Source organism: Triturus cristatus, chromosome 3_2, assembly GCF_964204655.1.
Source record: "Triturus cristatus chromosome 3_2, aTriCri1.1, whole genome shotgun sequence".
NCBI classification, from domain to species: domain Eukaryota; kingdom Metazoa; phylum Chordata; class Amphibia; order Caudata; family Salamandridae; genus Triturus; species Triturus cristatus.
This window is the reverse complement of record NC_140584.1, coordinates 672710105-672731828: the sequence shown is the minus strand read 5'-3', so window position 1 is coordinate 672731828 and position 21724 is coordinate 672710105. Positions and strand designations below refer to the sequence as shown.

The following is a 21724-nucleotide window of genomic DNA, read 5'->3' as shown; positions in this document are numbered from 1 at the left end:
TCCCTGAGGTAATGAGCGATGTGAGTTCTTTGTGGGATGTCGAGGTTGAGTCTGGCTGCAGAGTTCTGGATGATTTGTAGTTTTCTAGTGAGTTGCTTGGTGATACAAGCCTTAAGGGTGTGCCTATTGTTCAACTTGCCGGTCAGCATGGAACAGGGGCGGGTTTTCTCTAGTGTTGCTTAGGAGCCATTTGAAGATATTCCTCAGCATCTTCAGGGTGTGGAAGCTGGATGCAGTGTTCTCGTTGGCTTGTGCGGTCAAGTCCGGTTAGCTGTTGATGATTATTCTGAGGTTTCTGGCATGGGTGCTTGGTGTGGGTTTGAGTACGGTCGCCGCCAGTTGGAATTTCATGGTGAGGTGTTGTTGCCAAAGATCACTGCTTCTGTCTTGTCCGAGTTGAGCCTGAGACAGTTGGCTTTTCATCCATGAAGGAATATGTGTACAGAATAGACTTTGGAATTTAGGACAAAGGTGTGGAAAATGGTGCCTTTGTACTGTTTTTTTAATATTAATTCACACCCCAGATGCAAACCTGAGAAGGGTCCGATAATGGTGTGATAATAGTGCCCGGTATCAATAATACTACGTGCAGTAATAAGTGTTACTGGGACACTCGGAATAGGAACCTTGAGACTGTGAATGAAAGATTCATACCGAAATGGGCCATCTAACATTTTGTAAAGCAAATTTATTGACGGTTTTAATTGTTATATTTCCTATAGGGTGGAAGTGGTGGTTGATGGCATCCGATGAGTGTGAAATGTCCTCAGACTGGCACAGTGGGTGCTTCCAGTTAAAGTGTTTCAATGTGAGTTTCAATGAGAGGGAGCAGGTGCTAGTGGAATACCACAAAAACTGAAATATTCACTTCAACATTTCACAACACACTGACACACGCTCACTGCCTCCACCCACCTCAGATACTCAAAGATCCCAGACTCTTTTGCCAAAATGACAAAGTAAGGGGGTTGCCCTAAACAAACAATGCTGGCATAAAGGTTTGTGTAACTTACTTTTGTTCAGTGCTTGTTAACAATTTTCCGAAGATTTCTGTGGGCCCAGTATTGTCTCTCCTGGGGCACTAGAAGAGGGGGATCCCTCTTGTCTCTCTAAAGCAGGCCCAGGAATCAGGCCCAGGAATCAGGCACACAAGGCTTCGGATCATCAGACACCTGAGCCTCCTCAAAAGATGCCCAATTCCCATAAAAAATATCCCTATCTCTGTCAGCAGCTCTTGAAATGCTGTGATGCTGAGTGGGGTTTAAATTCAAAAGTACTTTGCAGCAAGTATATGCGTGTAAAGGGCAGAGCACCCACAGAATTAGTAATCATTTCAATGCTTTGAGTGGTAACACCAGGTAACTCACTCAAACAGATAAGACTATCATAGGACGTTGGAATCTTCTTCTTGTCACATGTGAGACATCGTGATGGTAGCTTGGAGATATAAGGCTTACTTTAACTTTCTCCTTCATATTGTATAGAAAGAGGAAATCCCTTTATGGGCAATTTAAAGCTACCATTCAGGTGCACAGAACAGGGATCTTTTTTGTTTTTGTTTTGCTAAAGTTAGCTCCAGTAGTTACAAAATGGTCAGAAGCTAAGTAGAAACTGTATTAAGCCACTCCAGTGCAGGTACCATTAGAATATAACATCCCATCTCCCCAGAAGAGACCAAGGGTAATAAAGGTAAACTTAACTATGGCCAACAAAACTCTTTCTCATTCACACACAACAAATGAACAAAACACGCTGCTGGGGCTCAATTAAGAATAAGCACTGGCAAATGATATACGTCTTGCCTTTCGGATTTGTAGATGCAGGCATTTTGTTTTTTATTTCTTTTTTGCTGTTGCTATTCAGCGCTGGCAACAAAATAGGTATTGCTGATGTCGAACAGCAATGGAAAAATAGAAGAAAAAAAAAACAGCGTAATAATGCATACACGAAAATGCGTCATCAAGCATGAATACGTATGCGTCATGATACTCAGGAGTTGCAGTCTAACCACACTTGTGCACCCGTGTCATGCCGCAGAGCCTATTTTTTTTTATTCCCCAGTCCAAGACGGTGGATGTCCATCTTGGAACAGTACATAAAAACATATAAAATGTGCCAAAGACAATTTTTTATACAAAGGAGTGGCCTGACAGCTTTCGCTCCCTCCACAAACCTTTTGTTTTCAATGAGATGGGAGAGTTTGGTGAGTTGAGTAGGGTACTGGGAGGATTGGTGTAGTGAGCAGCAGTGAGGGGGAGTGACAAAGGAACTGGGGGGCATATTATCAAGCACAGCGTTAAAATGATCGCCTCTTTAACGGCAGAAAACTGCCACTAAAGCGGCGATAATGGGCTTGATAATATACCGCAGAGAATTCCAATAGAAGCCCATGTTGACACCAGAACTTGGGCTTCTATGGGAATTCTCAAGGGCATATTATCAAGCTCATTATCGCTGCTTTAGCGGCGGTTTTCTGTCGCTAAAGCGGCGATAATGTTAACACCTTTCTTGATAATATGCCCCAAGTGCATTGAAAAACCATAAATTAAAAAAAACACAAGAAATTCAAGCAGGATGGGGATGGACTGGGAAGCAGTAGAGGAGCTAGGAAGGGCATGGTGAGCAACACTGAGCATTTGTAGCTATTTCAGTGGGGGAAGCAGCACATAAGCAAGATAGCAAGGAGACAAATGTGTTTGTATGGAGTGCTGAATGGAAAAGAAAACATTTGTTCCTTGAATGTAAGCATTTGTCCAATCAAAATGATGGCAAAGAAGGTATGGTCCAAGTACAGAATAAACATAAGAAGTGGAAGGAAATCAATTCAATAAGAAGCAAGCAAACGAGATTGACAACAAAGCCAACTGATGTTAAGCAATGGGTTGCTCCAAAACCCACTGTAAGTATTGGCATTGTCCACAGCAGTCCTTCAACAACAAACAGCTTTTCTTTCTGACAAGACCCAAAAATATACATCATTTGGAATAGTTACCAAATCGTTTAAGTTAAACATTGTTTCAGTTACCATCAGGTTTTCTGCAGTAATGAGACACTGGTTTTCCACAGGCCACAGAAAACATCACATTTCTCACAAATACTGAAGGCCATATAAGATGGAACACCATTTAGCACTTTAGCACAGTGAGACTTTGAAGCCAAATTTATGGTCTAAAGTTTCTGCTCATGCACGATTCCTTCATTTTTTCATACATACATCAATGCCATTTTGTTGGTGTTTTTGTTTTCATTTCAGGGAGGAAATGAACCAAATCCCCACTACAGTATATTGCTTATGTGCAGTTCTACATGACAAGTATTCTGAATGAAAATGCAGGAATGAATGGATGACAATCACATCCTTACTAATCTCCAAGTTGGATTTAGATTAAAAACAAGCACAATTGTTCAGTTATTCAGCTTCCACGCCTTGTGCTGGAAGTATATCTCTTTCAGGAAAGACCATCTCTATATAGTCTTAGTACACATGTACCTAGAAAATTATTTTTGGGATGTCCTGAGAAACTAGGCTTGACCAAATTGCTCTTAAATATCTTAATACGCCTCCATTGTGGGATTTAAGTACAAGTAAGGTGGAGACACATGGGGAGCTCACTGAACGAATCCCGACAGCAAGAGGTGAAAGGCAGGGGTACTTGCTGGCCCCTACATTATTCAGCTTACACATTAATGACATAATAGACTTCTTGAAGAAGTGTCAGAATGATGCACCAAAGTCAGTAGGCGCCAAGAATCCCCACTTTAATGCACAACTACTGAGCCCCTGACTGCAGTAGGAAGAAAATCAGCTCTCTGACTGATTTAGTGGTCCATATACAACTTCTATATACCTACAACTACATTTACAGTCTGCAGAAAGTGAAGGGAGATATTGCATTGAAGTGATGGATCTAAAGTTGAAAACCTGCTCGAAACACATCTATTGTGCCGACCTCCCTGCTAGGGCTGTCTTCCCCGTGGACAGCCTGGCACTGCTTTCTACCTCTCATAACTTGGCTATGGTGAACTGTAGGAAGGTCTATTTTTTTAATGGCCATCAGTTGGAATTGTATAAGCTGTGTTCCCAGATTCATGACTGAGAGACGCCATATTATCTGCCCCATTTCACGGTGCAGCTGCACATGGAGGAATGCAAGTGTGGCAAACTACCTTAATCTCCTTGCTGCCCACCCCATGTCTTCCCAGAATTCCTTCAGAGTCTGCAGCTACTGTTGGAAAGAAGACTCCAAGTAACAGGTAAAGCTCACATTTATTTGGTAGTAAGGAGAAGAACAAGTACTGGTCATTACAGCATAGAGTCTCCCACCAACTGTCCCCACATAGGGGAACTATAACTATGTCACACTGTGTCACAGTAGACACTTTGTAACCATAGGATACCCAACACCACACACCTCCCCTTTACATAACAAAAAAGACAAATATAAGGATCATTACGCAAAATGTCAACTCATATCTTAAAGAAGGACATAACTCTGAAGTAATGCAATAAACCGCATAGTTATGTATAACATTGTAAAATTATTACAAAATATCTCACTGCTGCCCTGGTATTACATTGCATAGCTATGATAAAGTTGTAAAATAAATGAAGACCACTATTAACCTACCACAAAATCTTTTAACTTTGCTGGAAGCACAACAGTTCTTCCTAAGCTAGTAGTTTTTGCCTCTTTGAAGTGTAATCTAGAATCTGTGCACTGGAAATTAGTCCACAACAATATTTTTGATGAGATCTCTAAGATCTATACACAGCCTAATCTTACCATTCACTTTCCTGGCTACCACTAAGGGTGCAAGCCACTCAGCACTTTCAATCAGTTCAATAATACCTCTACTTTGCAATGTTTCCAATTCACCAGCAACCTCATCCCTAACACTTAACGGTATGTTCCTCTTTTTACGACACTCTGGAACTGCCCCCTGTTTTAACACAATTTTGTGTACAAAATTCTTTAATTAGCCAACCCTACTTGAGAACACTTCAGGGAAATCTTCATTCAACTTCTTTACGAGTGCTTGCTCAGACTCCTTTAAAAAGAGTACTTGATCAGCACCATTCAGATTCAACACGATATTCAAGGCCTTTTGAACCACCCATCCCAGAATAGCGGGTCCAACGTTAGCGACATACAATTTGCTCAAAGTATGCCTGCCTTTAAATTTAGAAGTCAATATTCTGTACATCAACAAAGGAATCCTCCTTCCCGTGAATGTAACAAGATGCATATCAGTTTCTATCAACTGGTCACGCAAAGCTAGGACACATTTTTCCTTCCACACCCTCTTGTTCACAATAGTATAGAGTAACCCTGAATAAGCCGCAACAGCAATGTAGACACCCCCTATAGTCAATTGCACATAAGTTTGTTCCCAAAGGACATATCCAAATTTAGTATAGGACAATCCTCACACAATACATCCTCGGCCTCAATGTCATTGTCCACATCAGAGTGATCAGAGTCTGACCTTTCTGAGATCAGTCTTACACTATGCACTATCCTGCTATTCTTCTTGCACACCTTTGCATATTGTCCCACAATCATACAGAAAAAACATTTTGACCTGAATGTGGGACAACTCTTATCTTTTTCAAGATGGTCCTTGCTTCCACACCTGAAACAACTCAAATTCTTATCACGAAAAGATCCCTTTATCTTCTTTTTAGCACTATCAACTTCCTACCCTTTATTAAATCATGTATTGGATATTCTATAAACAGACGCACTATCTTTCTCTTTACAGTCGAATGCCGAGGATGTATTGGTGGCAGCTTTGGCACATCTCTTGGATAGTGCACTTTTTTTTGCAAAAGCAATTATCCCTTTTAAAGAAGAATCACCCTTTACCCATAATCTTTCCAGTAAGTTTGAATCATTGGTGTGCATGACGATCTGATCATGGAACAACTCATCATGCAGCGCACCAAACCTACAAGAAATTGCTAACTCTTTAAGTGCTGACACATAGTCTTCAATGGGTTCTGATTTGCTCTGCTTCCTCTAAAGAAATGTAAACCTATTTATTGCAGCACAAACAGTAGGCTTGTAATGGTTGTCAAGGTCTTATTACGGATCTAAAAACACATCTTGACTACTAACAGATCTGGGGTTTTTCCATTTGGTTGAACACCCGTAACACTTCTGGTCCCAGATTATGTAAGAGAATCTTCTTCTTCCTAGCCACAGGAAAATCTTCAGAGCCCTCATCTGCAATAGCTGAAATATAGTTCAGGAAATTCTCTTTTCCTTTCCGGCCACTTCATCTGGGGTTCACCCAGATAAGGATGAAATGAAGGGGTGGTGTGAGAGAAAACGTTTGGGCATACATAGTTACAAAAGCACTCAATAGCACTGCTGAACTGTACTTTACTGCGTTATCCTACAGTGTATATGGTGTGTGTGTCACCGTGGATAGAGGTATATCTCCCCACCTTAAATGAATTTTCCACAATGCAGACTCTAACAAGAGTTATAGAACTGGCTATGAAATGCGTTATCAAGTGTAGTATGCTAAAGGTGTGCGTGTCACCGTGATACAACCAACACAAAAGTGGTATGCGCGTCACCGTTATTTCCCTCAACCACATTTACTGCTGACGCACATAGCAAGGTGCAAATGTTTAAGAAGTGTGCGCGTCACTGGTAAATCCTGCCATCAATACTTATGCACATTGCGAAGTAAAGTCAAAATGGGTGTGCGCATCACCGTCAGAAATGTATTGTAGTACAGAGTTAATCTTGATTATACCAGTACAGCAGGCCAGGTGTGCATATCACCGTGGAAAGGTACCGTACCTTCAAGTGATATGTGTGGTGTGTGTATCACCAGTAGTGCTGCTCAACGGTAGAAATCCACTCTAATAGTCACCGCTGTAGCATGAATATCGAAACGTGAGTTGTTGATGTATGCTGAAGAGTGAGGCGCTGACAGATGCTGAAGTGTGAGGCACATATTTCTGATGAGCTCTAGCTTTAATGTGGCTAATACACATAAAGGCAACTCTTCATAATATGCCCACCAGCGTGTAATGCCAAATGTCTAAAATCCTGCTTCTAAGAAGGTCGCTGACGTGGAGCGTCAAACATCACTATAATGCACTGGCTTGCAATGACGTATACTGCCAGGAGGATGGTTGTATGACTCGAGCTAGGCCAATGGCACAATGGCGCACGCAGTCCAAAATTTGCTCTCCCCCTACACCAACCAGCAATTTTTCCTGCAGAATGAAGCAGAACAGACTTCTTGTCACTGCGTACCCACGGAAGAACTCCGGCACTACTGAGGCTCAGGCACTTCTAGAGCTCCAAATGTGACTCACACGCTAAAGTCAAAATTACAGCTAGAACTCTGCAGTTCATTGATGGGTGTACGTCCGTCCTCAGCTCGTCGCCAACTTGTAGGAAAGAAGACTCCAAGTAACAGTTAAAGCTCACGTTTATTTGGTAGATAAGGAGAAGAGCATGTACAGGTCGTTACAGCATGGAGCCTCCCAACAACTGTCCCCACATAGTTCCATAGTGGAACTATGACTATGTCACACTATGTCACAGTAAACACTCTGTAACCATAGGATACCCAACACCACAGCTACCAGTCACCATTAGCTATCTCTTCCAGCACACAGTGTAGGGCATAGATATCACAACACCCCTGTCAAGGTCCTTAACTTCAGAGAGGTAAAGCTAGAGCGTCAGGGATTCCCTGGATTAGAACATGCAGAAACATTCACTACCAATACTTCTGTGTGCTTGTAAGCACTACAGGTTTTAAATACCTCTATAGCCAGGAACATTTTTCCACACTGCACAGCTCACTGTGAATCCCTTCTTCTCTCTTGAGATTGACACTGAGTGTGCTAGCCATTTAGTGTGATATAGCAGGCATAGGGGTCCACACACTGCATATTTTCTGGAGTGCCTTGAAGACAATGTTCGGCAGAAGGAGTAGACTCTGCAAAATCAGCAGATAGTAAATCACTTAGCAGCAGTGGTGGCTTGCTGAGGGAGTGCTGCGGGGCGGTGAGGCAGGGCGGGTGAAGGGCAGGGAGGGAGGGAGTGGAGTCCGACATACGACGGACAGGAGTAAGGTAAGTAATTAAATAAATCAAACAATTAACCTTGCGCGCGCTGTATGGCCAACTCGGCGATGCAGTGCGCGCAAGGCAAATTGTTTTATTTATTTAATTACTTACCTTACTCCTGTCCGTCGTATGTAGGACTCCTCTATCCCCCCTCCCTGCCCCTACCCTGCCCCGCCGCCCCTCCCCGGCAACACTCCCTTGGCGAGCCCCCACTGCTTAGCAAGCAGAGGCACAATGTATATGGGTGGTTTCTGGCCTAGAACTCCGCTTGCAGTCAAGAGTCTCAAACCATGCCATCACCCTACTGGGAAGGGAAAGAAAGCCAGGCGCATGCAGGATGGCTTGAGAACTCAGCCTTTGCTTAATTAGCAGGGAAGCCTGGATAGTGGATCCACAGACCAAATTCTCTGACTCTGGAGCAGAGCCTTAATCAGTCGTACTCGCAGTAAACTAGACACAAATATGAGGTAGGGAAAGGGAAGAAGCTGATTGGATAGTGTGTATGCCTTTTACATGACATCAGGAAAAGAAGTCAGAAATAAAAAATGGGAGAGTCACCCGCATTCATTTTTAGCAATGGGGTCTAAGGAGAGCAGAAGACATCTCTTAATTCTGACCCCAAGGAAAGAAGGAAATGTGAAATTAGAAGTCAATTCTGAGTCAGAAGAGAATATAAAACACACAATATTGACTAAAAAGGCAATTCTGTGCCGTTGAATATGATGAATTGATCATATTACTTCATTAGGAGCAAGGAAGAGCAACGTTCACAAACTATATCAGAGTCGATCACTGTTCTGGAACAAGAAAAAAGTCTTCCCATCTGGAAAAAATGGATGAAATGTTCCTATGTAACTGGACTTATATGGCGTGACATGCGCCACCTCCAAGAGAAAATGGAAGGTGTATCTCAAATGAAGAAGTCAGGGGAAGTCAGTGTAATTTCAATGAAAATTGTAAACCTCAGCTAGGGTAACTAGAGCTTAAAAGAAGGATCAGGGAGTGTCAGCAAGAGAAACCAGTAGTCTTTCACATCTCATTCTGTGAAAGTGAGAACACATCAGGGGTGGGCGGAATTTACGAAATTCACTTTCGCAAATTATCGCGAAAATGTTAAAAAATCTCCGCAAACACGCGGAAATATCGCAAAGATGCAGAAGTTTTTTTCCTGCCCGTTCGCGGTATTTTCTGCGTGGTCGCGGCTCGCCAACTTACCCATGCGGTTGCTCGCGGGCGCGGCCATCTTCTTTTCACTTGTCTCGCGGTGCATGATCGCGAGAAGAAAGACGTGATCTCGCGACGCATGACGTTACTGCGGGCGCGAACTGTCGCGAGACAGCGCAAATGGCTACAAACAATCCAACATCTCTTGGAGAATGCATCCGGATCGGGAAAACTTGTCGGCGAACGCGGGGATTCAGGTAAGGCGAGCGCGAGCAAGAAACAAATTATCGCTATGCTGCGGAATGCGGAAATTTTGAAATTTTCACGCTTTCCGCGGAACGCGAAAATGCCAAATTATCGCAATTTCCGTGAACGGAATGGAATTTTGGCCCAGGCCTAGAACACATGCCCTCTGTGTGTCATTTGTGTTAACGCTTGTGAGCGAGCCAAGTTCACCATATCACATTGAAAGACCCTTGATTTATTATATTGATCTTAACCGTACTCTCTACACTTAGGACATTGTGCGTGTGTGATTCAGGAATGGAAATATAATACAATTAAACGTATAATAATGGTATGAAGTCCTATCTCTAATACTCTTATTAAAGTCTAGTCGTGACATTACTACTCAACGGTTATAAGATAGTGAGATAGCTACTCTGTTGTAGTTGAGTGATGTTGCAATGTGCCCTGTCAGAACCAGCAGGCAGTGTGAACGGTGGATCACTGAGCTGATTTACAATTGCAGGTTAAAGCAGCAAAACAGGGAAGTAGATTTTCCACTATTTCCTTTAGACAACTTCACCCTTAGAAAATTACGATCATTGGCTGATGAGAGATTCGTGCACTATATTTTGTTTTTCATTTCACTGCTGGAGTTCATTACATGAAAGCAGGATTCTATCTGCATGTTTCCAAATCTTCTGTCTGGGCTACTTTTAAATGTGATATGTTTAGTTACTTCAAATATATTTTTCAGACAGTAGCAAGGTTTATTTTTGCATGTTTATTTTTACAATACAGATTCACACATATTCGATACACCTACAAAATAGTATCTGTTTCATAAGCTGCTTAAGAACAAGATTTCGAAAGAGAGCTTAGGGAAAGATGCTTATGTTACCAGGCACTAAAAGGAATACATTTCCTCGATCACCAGGATAAAGACCTTGCAAACCACTTTGGAGTACAGGAGCTTTGTAAAGGAAATCTGCTTTAAGCCTTGCTCCTTCAGGTCATGGAACAATTTGGTGACTTGCAATATACTTAAAATATTACAATATTCTCATAATGTATGACAAGTGGCTGCTTTATGCAATTTGAATCTAAACCGGGTGATGACTTGTCCACCTTGGTTTACAATTTATTAAAACACTGAGAACTTTAAAAACAAAACCACTGACCAACGTATTTGTTGCTAAGATAGTAGCATTAAGACCAATTATAGAACACTTCAAATATCACTTGGCATTAACAGTATAATAAGACATGTAAAAGTATGCCCGTTCAGTCAGAAAAATGGCACATTATGCCTCAACAAGTGTCAGAAATCTTGCTTAACACTGTAATGCTTAATGAGGCAAAAGCCCTGATGTACAAAATCATTTTGATATCACAAACCCTGTGCTTCACATGTTTTGGGACCACAAAAGTGTTTTCAAATCTATACAACTACTTCTGCATTGTGGAAACTGACTCACAAAAAGGGTTTGCTGGAAATAATAAATCATAATTAGGAGGAGCATGAATGAAGCATCCCCTACTAGGTCACAAACATGTATCATTGATTGGCAACCACAATTGCAGTCACAAACCACTATGAGTCAGCAACACCTCAAGGTGGGTGGTGTCTGAATGTCAAATGCAAAGCTGTCCCATGGGGACAGCAAGCTTCCCCTTCAAGCATCGTTTGGGGTGGCACTGGGGAAGCAGACAGTGCCTGATCCTTGATGTCTTTCTAAATGAGAAATATTTTTCAAGAATTGTGTTCCTTGAATGGAGACCGGCTTGAACATGTTTCCCATTTGGGCATGCAAATGCAGAGATAGCGGTGTATGGTTCCTTGCAGACTACCGCCCTTGCATTTGAAGCTAATCAAAGGGGCCCCCAAATAGTGACCTGCCTAGTTAATATCCATTTGACCATTTGACAGGTCATTTTGCAACCCCCATGTGAATGGTTCAACTGCATTGTGGACTCTAAGTACATGGATCACATCACAAAATTGCATCCCTGTTTACAAACCAGTTGTTGTGCAATTTGTACATCGTGGTTTGCAAACAGAGAGAGTATATTGGACCAAGGTCTTTCAACTATGATCTTATTGTCAACTTCTATTCAGAATAACCAATACTAAATTGTTGGGGGTTCTCAGTAAATATTTTCAGACTTCATTATAAGGGGGAATCCCTTGATACACGAATGCGGGATACTGTGTAGTATTGAGATGGTCACAGACAATGTTTCTTTTCAGTTATACATTACAGTGAGTGGTTTTATCCCAGAGGGTATGACTTTCCATCATGTTTAAACGGTTTAGTGTGCGCTGGTACAGTTTATCCCCTTCTATGTATTACTTTGTTTCACTGAACTTTAATAACATTAGGGCTGTTTTCTTCATATCAAGAAAAATGCTATGCAGTCGAAGAGGCCCCTTTAAGTGAGACAGGTTTTCATACATCTCTGTGATTTAAATATTTTTTTGCTATGTTAAATTACTGTTTAAAGGCCTCAGTTGCCAGAAATTGGCCTCTTGGTGCTGTTGGAATCAGAGATCAGCTATAAGGGATAAGTAGTTTATGCATGTCCAAACAATGTTATAGTGAAAATACATAGCAAAACGTCTTGTTCAGACTGATTGCTGGCTAAACAGCCAAAGAATTTTAGAAGGTTCAAATGTACGCAAATGTCTCATAAAGAGCTGCATCAAAGTGTAGCATTGAGTACTGAATAAAAAGCAGACACATTTGTTTATCCTGGAAAGCACAGCATCTAGTACTGAATACAGAGCGGACACCTTTGCGTATTCTGGAAAGTATAGCAGGTGGTACTGAATAAAGAACAGACACCTTTGTGTATTGTAAAACGTGTAGCATCTATTACTGCTTACAGAACAGCCATCTTTGTGTATTATCAAAGGTGTAGCTTCCAGTACTGCATGCAGAACAGCCACATGTGTGTATTGTCGCATACTCTGGCATTATCTGGAGCCACTCATTTCTTGGTCAATGCAAGCTGAGTGGAAAGTAGCGTGTGAAATTGTTGGCGAGAAATGAATTATTTTGTTCGCCAAAGGACTTGTGTATGATACCCAGTGCCTTTCTTCTTGACAGGCAGCCAGGGCAGAGAGCCATGTTTGGAATTTATGCCAAGGGCAAAGGTTAACATGTAGTAACACAAGCAAATAGCAAGTGACCTTCTATGGTTTCATGTTTTAGCCCCAGAAAGCCAGAGCTATTGTCTTTACACTTGCCAGCAACCCACCAAGTGAGCCAGTGTGTATGAATGTAGTATCGGTCTCTGACTCCACCATGTGCCAAGGCAATGTGTGCATCATAAAAATCCATGCAGTTCTGTGTTCGGGGGAGTCAAAGAGGGTCGCAAAGCTTCAGAGCTGGAGTGAACAGATGCACATGGCCATGCTCCCCAGTGGCGTAGCTACAGAGGGCGGTGGGGGGGGCGGTCTGCCCCAGGCGGCACTATTTTGGGGGCGGACAAAGGCATTCAAAGGCTCTGCTTCCTTTCGTGGACGTTCGGGGACGGGCAGAGAAGGAATAGGACTCGGGCAATGTCCTCTTCTTTTTTGTGCTGGCAGCTGTCCCCCCCTCTCTTCCTATTATTCCCTCTCTTTCTGTCTTGCTCCTCACTTACTGAAAACCGTAACTTGAAGAAACGGTTCACAACCTCTTTCCTTCTTTCATTTAGTTGCTTCCCTGTGAAATGGATCCAAAAAAGAAAAACACTCTTGCGGGAAATGCCCTTATTCTGACATTGTTCTATTCCAAAGTGCAGCGGGATGGAGAGAAATAGAAGGTTTTAAATATGAAAAATAAATACATAACTAAATAAAGCAAGACAGAGTGGTTGCAAAGTGGCCAGATTGGTTTTATTCACATCCAAACACACCAGCCTCACTTTAAAGAGTTTGCCAGTGAAGCGCTACTTTTGTTTTCTCGACTTTCTTTGAACAGCATTGTTGTCCCCAGGTGGGGAAGTGGACCATTCCTGGAGGTACTGCAATACCTGGTTGATGGATGGATTTGAAAACAAAATGTGTACCATGGCTCTGTTTATGGATGTGGTCTTTTTAAACCATACTGCTTACGTTTATTAAGGATATAAGCAATGGACATTGAAACGGTTCCCTTCAGGGCCCTGTAGTCATGTCCTTAACTTTTCAGGTAAAACCACTCGCTGATTTCTGAATAGTGAGTGAGAGATCGATAAGGTAACCATGTTGTTTCTGCTTACATTTCACATGCTTTACTTAATCTTGCGTTCCCTATGAGTGTTTGCTTTAACTTTTTTTTTTAGGCAGCTTATTACTTTTATCAAGTGCATAATTTGAATTGAGCCACATCCAAGTGTTTATAGCGGGCACAATTAGGTTGTAGCTGAAGGCAGTCCGAGTTTCTCTCAGTGGGGCAGTATGGTGTTCAGTGGGGGAGAGGATGTGGCACTATGGCCAGAGCTGGGGAACTGGGTTCAGCCTTCATGACCAGTCCACCAGACCACTCTACTGAGGGAGCATATTCCCATGCTAGACCTTACAAGGCCCCACTAGACCTTAGACGGCTTGATGTCTTAGCACAAGCAGGTGTACCCTAGTGGTGTCAATTGTGAGTTAACCTTGAAGGCCTGTCCACCACAATCCATACTGAAGTTCATCTCCAGTCTTGCGGGCAGGCCTACGAAGCAGCACACCCTAGAGCAACAGTGATTCAGTGAGTGTGACTGTCACTGAGGTCACATGAACCTTGAGCAGGTTAGGGCAGTGCGAACGGTGTGACCGCACTGGGTACCTATTTCGGGTGGGTGCGTAGTGTTTGCAAGTATATTATGGTTTAAAAAATACTTGCTGCCACCTTCCTGGCCTCCAGAAATTTTCAGAAACAATAAAAATGTCATGATAACTTCAGTGATTAATGTTCTTCCTAGAGAGAGATCCGAGTTTTGTCTAGTGGAAGGGTTGACTCCTGGAAAGGTAGCACAGAGGGTTAATATGCCTGCTGCAAAGAACATGTACCATGCAGATCACAAAGTGCACTGCTTTAATGGGGGGACCATGATGAATGGTCATTTAATGTCGGCTGTAGATTATGGATCCCTGAACAGTGTCATGTATGTTCATGTTTGCATTATGCTGAGGGGATTACCAGGTAATTGTTCACGCAGCTCTCTGATGGATGTCACATGCGGTTTTTCTGAGTCCCCGGATAGATCATGCAGTCTGTGTGTTCTCTTTTGTACTTATAAATCACAAGGGGGGAGAATGGACCACTTGTCCTGTGTTCCCATGGTCTTATTGGTTGTATCCTTCATAAAAAGACCCTCATAACATCTACACAGGTCGAGGGCGGTATATTTTCATTCTCCGCCGTTTGTGTACTGTCTCAGCAACATCATTGGGTCATTTTTTTTGTAAAGATGCTGACCTCCACCCGGAGGAAGACCTACTGGTACTGACAGTAGTGGTCAGAGATATTGTGAGATGGTGCTCGTGGTAAAGTGAAGATATTAAAAAGTTAAAATCCCTGTGTCACTTTTAACCTCAATAATTTATTCTGGAGGCAGTGATTGGGAGTTTAAAAGGAGTGTTATGTGCGTATTGAATGAGTTACTGTTCACTCGCACTTCTTAGTGGGCGGATGAGTCACTGTTCATTCGCACCTATTAGTGGTCACTGAGGTTAAAAGTGACACAGGGATTTTAACTTTTTAATATCTTCACTTTACCACGAGCACCATCTCACAATATCTCTGACCACTACTGTCAGTACCAGTAGGTCTTCCTCCGGGTGGAGGTCAGCATCTTTACAAAAAAAATGACCCAATGATGTTGCTGAGACAGTACACAAACGGCGGAGAATGAAAATATACCGCCCTCGACCTGTGTAGATGTTATGAGGGTCTTTTTATGAAGGATACAACCAATAAGACCATGGGAACACAGGACAAGTGGTCCATTCTCCCCCCTTGTGATTTATAAGTAACTTTAGGAAGCCGAATGGACCAAAACTTCTTTTTCCCCCACTTGATTATTACACTTCTCTTTTGTACTGCCAGTCTGTGTAGCCTTGGACCGTGTCATGTATGTGCATGTAACTTGCATGATCGAGGTAACTATTAGCGGCAATACTACGTGTCTCTCGGTCCTCTTTCAAGTGCTTGCCGTCCTTTTTCCCCAGCAACCCCCCCTCCTAGGGGCGGCAATCTGAGGGATAGCCCCGGGCGCCACAAGCTCTAGCTACGCCCCTGATGCTCCCAGATCCTCCTGGCTCCCACCTTCTGTCACACTTTGCTTATGCAATGCAAGCTGCGACAGGTGGAACTGGAATCCCATCAAGCATAAGGAGGCATGCACTGGTCTGCATGCAGTGGATTCAATGGGAAGTCAGAAGCCTCTCCACGCCCCGGCAAGTTTCCTCAGTGCACTCTGGCACCCTGGCACCGAGAGCTCGCTGCAATTTATGGGTACTTGGCAGGTATCCTAGAATGAGGGTTTCAATATCTTCCTTCAAAAACTCCATTCTAAGCTGGCTGTCATTTGTCCATAAAAGTGTTTATATATAGCTTGCATTGTCAGGGTGTGTAGTGACAGGTGGCTTATCACTGGTGTCGCTTTCTGCTTCTTGAAAACACACTGCAGTGGCATAGCACAGGCCGGGTGGTGCTTGACAACTACTGCCAGCCACTGCACCTTATTTAGGAGCCATGGATTGCCCAGCTGTAAAACTGGAGATGGACTATTTAGTTTTGTCAATCACTTGCACAACATTTAAAACTGCAATATGCCTGTAGGCTGACACTTCAAACAACCAGTGCGTGAAGGGAATGAAGGTAACAGACCCTCTGCCAGACCACAAAAAGAGCAGCAATAAAGTGAACATACTCAAGGGCTTGATGTTTCTAGGCAGTGCATCACAGTACCTATTTTGTTACGAGGCTTGAAATGGCATAGGCACATATAACATCATTAGTAGGAAATTCCTCATTCAGAATACACAGTTTACTAGCCAGGTAGGTACTAAGGCCTCTTGGTGCCGAAAGTGTGAATAGCAACCTGTGCTAAACTCCTAATTAACGCGTCCATTCAAGTTTTGAGGTTTTTACCTGTTTTGGGAGGACGAAAATAGGATACTTTTATGATATTAATTGCAGTGGGTTTTTTTCTTCTAAGATTTATGCTACATTTTCCACATATGTCATCAATTACAGAGTGGAAAGTCTTTCGATGTTCTGAGTTGCCAAACAGAGAGTATGCATGCAAAGACTTTGTGTATTTAGCAGGTAGAAATCAAAGAAATAGGTTGTGCCCAGTGCCACATGGTTTTTGGTTGTATGTAAATGCTGAAGAGTTTAAGGTACCATTCTTTGGATTGTGATACCATTTTTTGGCTCGTGAGTGGCTTAACTTTGGCACCACATGACAAAAGTGACTGGTCGTTTTGTGGCACACTGAAGAAACTGAAAGAACTGAGTTGGATACGTTAAATCCTCCTTCTGGAGTGCAAGCTGATATACCCTGGGAGGAGATTAGTCCATAAACAGGCATCAAAATCCTCTCTTCAGGCAGATTAAAGATTCATTGCTCCTCAGATGTTGAATTTATTTCAACAAACAAGACAATAAAACACAGGCCCAATATCCAGCTTGTGCAGCTGATGATCACTTCCCAAAATGGTGGAATACATTTCACCACTCAGACAGCTGAGCTTCTTCCGGTCCATTCAAGCTACTGCACCCTTGATATAATGTAAGAAATTGATGGCATTACTCTTCACTAGACTGGAAGACTCCCACCAGGAACATTACATATGAGATAGATTTTATGGCTTAGCAGAGAATGATCTTCAAACACTATGTGCAGCACACTCAGCTACATGCACTTCCTTCAGACGAGCCTTTAGATAAACAGCCCTCAACATTCTACTTTTAAGCTGTAAACCACATCTCATCAGTGTCTGAAACACCCAACCCTCATGATACACATGACCCCAAGAAACGTCATCCTCCTGATGTGCATGGGTTCACCGCTCCCTCGTGATATATGTGGTGAAGAGACTTAATCGCTGGGACAGCCTCCAATCCACTCCTCTCTTTCCTCTCTCTTTCCTCGACAAAAGTTCAGATAATAGATTTGACTGTTATTACAGATTGTGTCTTTGTGGGTACCAGCCCCTTCTTCCAGGCGATGATATCACAGCTTTTCTTGCCATAGGATTGATGTTAGCTACTCAATCACACTCACCTGGCTCTTGTTAGCAGCCACTTTAGCAAACAGTGCCTGGGACACCTTGGCCCGCTTCATCTCCTGCTGTATCTCATCATAAATAGCAGATGTGATGTTCAGATTGCCCCCTTCCACCTTGATGGGCAGTTCAGCTGTTGGCGTTGAGGTTTTAGGCTACAAAGGAAAAAAAGGCAAATGTAAGAAATAGTGTTGATGTCCATCACAGACGTATCTTTAGAATGTACTATACAATTCTCCTTTGCCCAGAGCCAAAGGGAAACCATGGTCACCGAAGTGGGGAACTTCATACTCTTTATAACAAGTGTTAGAAGATGCAAATGGTGTAGGATTTCTATGGTACAAGCAATGGAGGTGATCTAATCAGGTCTGGTTCACCGTTTTTGCTTATTGTCCAGAGTATGTTTACTGAAAGAGATGGGATTACAATGTGAACTTCTCATATTCTGGATGTATTTGCACATCCTACCTAGGGATTTAACAGTAGAAAGATGCATTCATCTTCCAAGCATTCTTTAAAGCTTCCAAGACTGAAGGGGGATCTTTCCAGCCACTACCTCTGGATCAATCTGACAACTCAACTCGTTCACCGGAAGCAAATGAATCATTCTTGAGATGTACCCACAAACTGGCCAATGAACTGCTGCCCATTTTAGGCCTCTAAGTTATGCTGGTATTCTCCTGTCCTACATCACTGAATACTGATGCTCTGCTTTGATTACTCTGATCTAGTCTATCCTGTTATTACTACTTCTAGAAAACTAGTAATTGACAACAGACATTAGCAGGGTTTGTATTGTGCACTCGTTAGATTGTCTAAAGCATTTGACATTATTGACAACTAATGCCTTTCAAGCCATCTAAAACTGGGTGGCTTTGGGGGGGTGGGGGGATTGTCAGACAGAGTTGTCTTCCTTCATTTTACACAAGGCACTACCAGTGTGCCTTATCCTGTTCATATCGAGCCTAAACTAATGAACTGAGAAGTCACTGATGGTCATCACTTTTACTGATATTGTTTGTCCTTTCTATACAAGCATATGCTATCTTTAGGAGCGCGTGTTCCTTCTTTTCTATATCTCTGCCAACAATACTGAAAAGAGGCAGTGCCTCATCAGTTCTCCATAAAGGATCCTGGCAGATCCTCTAGTCTCTGATTTGGTACAATGACATAATCTGAAAATTGATCTCTACTCCAATCTCAAAAGGGATCATGTCTCTCCTTGCTTCACACTCAGCCTCTAGAGTACTACAGGCAAACACTTGTCTTGTGAAAAAAAATCTATTAGTCAATATGTGTGGACGCGGTCGTAATTGCCTATTTTTTTTTTGTATTTGCTAATAAAGACTTCGCGCCCCACCGGGGTGCATGCTTATCCTCCAAAATATGGAAACATATCTTGGGGTATAACATACCTACTTAGATACATACATACAGTGGCTTGTTAACCTTCAGGTGTCCTTGACCTATTCTTTCATCTCCTTCTTTCACTCTGTCTCTGTAGCTCATGTGTCCTTGACGAAAACCAACTTCCTTGAATTAAACCAGGGCATGACTGAGCTGGTGATTTCTGGAAGGAAGAAGTCAGAACTTTGACCATCAGGCCTCTTGCTCTCAGCATTGGGCCTTCGTTCAGGAGCTTTGGCTAATAGTCATCATTTCGTTCTGAATGTTGCTTTAACCGTGACATCATACCTCTTTTTTGGGTATACAATAGTTGAAAAAAATGATCTGCACAAAATGTTGCAATTGCACACGTTTTAACTTGATTATGGGGCTAGAGCGCATCCACCCTATATTAAGGTAGATGTGAGTGATAAGTGATCGATCATCGGAGCATTACTTTTCCACAGTGCAGTGCGTTGGATAATTTTCACATTTGCTTTTACTCGCCATATTATTAAAATCATCTTCAGACGCTCAAAAGGTAAAGCTGAACGGAAATAATCAATTTTGAATTAAATAAGTCTAGTAAATGGGTGGAGGTCCCCGAGTAATAAATTATTACTGACTTTAATGCACTCCCTCGAGCTTTCCTCGATGTCTATTAAAGCGTGGCGCGTGTCATCCGAGTACGCACGGGCGGCAGCGGTTATTACCATGATCCGGAAGCGCCGGTCACCGCATCCCACCGAGGAAATCAGTGAAAATGAAAAGGCACCGCTTCATTCGATAGAGCGGCTCCGGGAGCCCCCTCGCTCGCAGCCTTGATTTTCCTAAACGCATATTGTTATTTTAAGTATTCTGCCAGGCTCCTGTTAATTGAATGATTTCCCCACGTCAGCCTCCATGACAAATGAAGGACAAAAGGCAGAATTTTCGTTCCAATACTCCTAACCCCACTGGAAGCGTGACGAAAACACCTCCTCTGTGCAGGAAGCAGTGAAAGACCAACCTGATGTTCGGGGGGCGCTTTTAGTGAATATCTCGGGGTGAAATCTTACACCTCCTGCTGGACAGAGGTCTAGTGGTTACCACAGAAATTGTAGTATCAGGAAACCAAATTTCTGAACTCATATTCCAGATTTGATCAAGTTGTGTAATCCTGAGCATGTAATTTACCGTCATTGGAAGTGCCTTTGAAATGGGAATTATGGGCGAAAGTGGGGTTACCACACATTTCTGCTGAAAGTTCACCAATTTCGGGCAGTGAGGCTTGCACAAACAGCATTATTCTGAACCACTAACAAATATGAGGCTGAACATTTGCAAGTAAAATGCCTATTGGAAACCAGAGGCCATGTTTGCTTTTTTTTGGCCACAGATTTAGAGTCCAGATTTAGATCTGGGGACAGGATAAAGCCTGGCAGGCGAGGACTGCGAACTGAGTGCAGATTCTGAACTCTTTTCCACCCAACTATGCACAACAAAACTCTCGGGACTCTGAGACTCAACCAGGAGTGTAGCTATAGATAAGGCAGTGGGTGCAGTGTCACCAGGGCCCAAGGGTGTGAGCAACTACCTGCACCTCAATTGTGGATGTATTTAAATATGTTACTGGGGACACAACGATACATTCTACCTGCTTGCTTTGGGACCGTGACACCCTTGCAATGGCAGTGTGCGCTGCTATGCACTTTACCCCGCGTGCCACATGGACATTGAGAAGGATGCCCGATGATATCACCACACACCCACCCACTCAAGGAACCACATTGACATGCATAGTACACGTCAGTGCTTACTCTTAAACTTTCATCATCCCTAAATTACGGTAGGAATATAAACAGGCACTCCACCGCTCAGGCAGTACATGGGCCACGGAGAATAAGGGTCTGTGGACAAAGCCGTTCCTTACATTTTCTGCCTTGCCCGAGTGCAGGCTTTGAATGTGGGTCACATGCATATGAGAAAAGCCAATTACAGACACCGAGCACGTTTTGTGTAAACACAAATTTGGTTTGTGAATCTGAGCATCTGCAAAAATGCACATTATCTCAAGCTGTGCTAGTGCAAATACCTTAAAAATATTTGTGAATGTGGTCCAAGTAGGCTTTGAAGGAGGAAAGAGAAAGGTGGTGCACCTGATCGTGGGTGGGCTTCACATCCCACCCCTTTTTGTGATTCTCAGAAAAGCTGTGATGGCTTCTGATTACCAAAGGACACATGTTCTCTGATCAATTTCCTACTCACATCTGCTGATCCTATTGTGCTGGATTCTCCCTCTACTTCTTATAACTGTCACTATTTTTCAAATTCCATTATTGTTTGTTGCACTTCTACGTGTTTACCATGTTCTTTATAGCAATGAAGCAGGCACGAGGCAGCATGTTGGTGCTATATGAAGCATCTAAAATGCAATCAAATAATGTCAATTGCAGAAATATTGCTGGTCACTCACGATACACCAGGAGTTCAGGCGTCTGGGGTGCCCAGCAAAGAACAGACTCTTCAAAAGTGTGCAGCAGAGAAACTAGGACCCTAAAACACGGGCCCTTGACGATCACTGAAGTCTTGTCCTTGAGTATGATTAAAGGTAAAGTCTT

General features: G+C 42.8%; 1 protein-coding gene across 4 annotated transcripts in view; it reads right to left on the bottom strand.

Moving 5' to 3' along the window:
• Positions 1-21724, bottom strand: part of SATB2 (SATB homeobox 2) — a 390132-nt gene that overhangs the window by 99752 nt on the left and 268656 nt on the right. For all 4 annotated transcript variants that reach the window (XM_085648674.1, XM_085648676.1, XM_085648677.1 and 1 more), the window contains one exon: positions 17738-17893. In XM_085648674.1, the coding sequence (XP_085504800.1) occupies positions 17738-17893 (156 nt within the window). The remainder of the gene's footprint in view (positions 1-17737; positions 17894-21724) is intronic.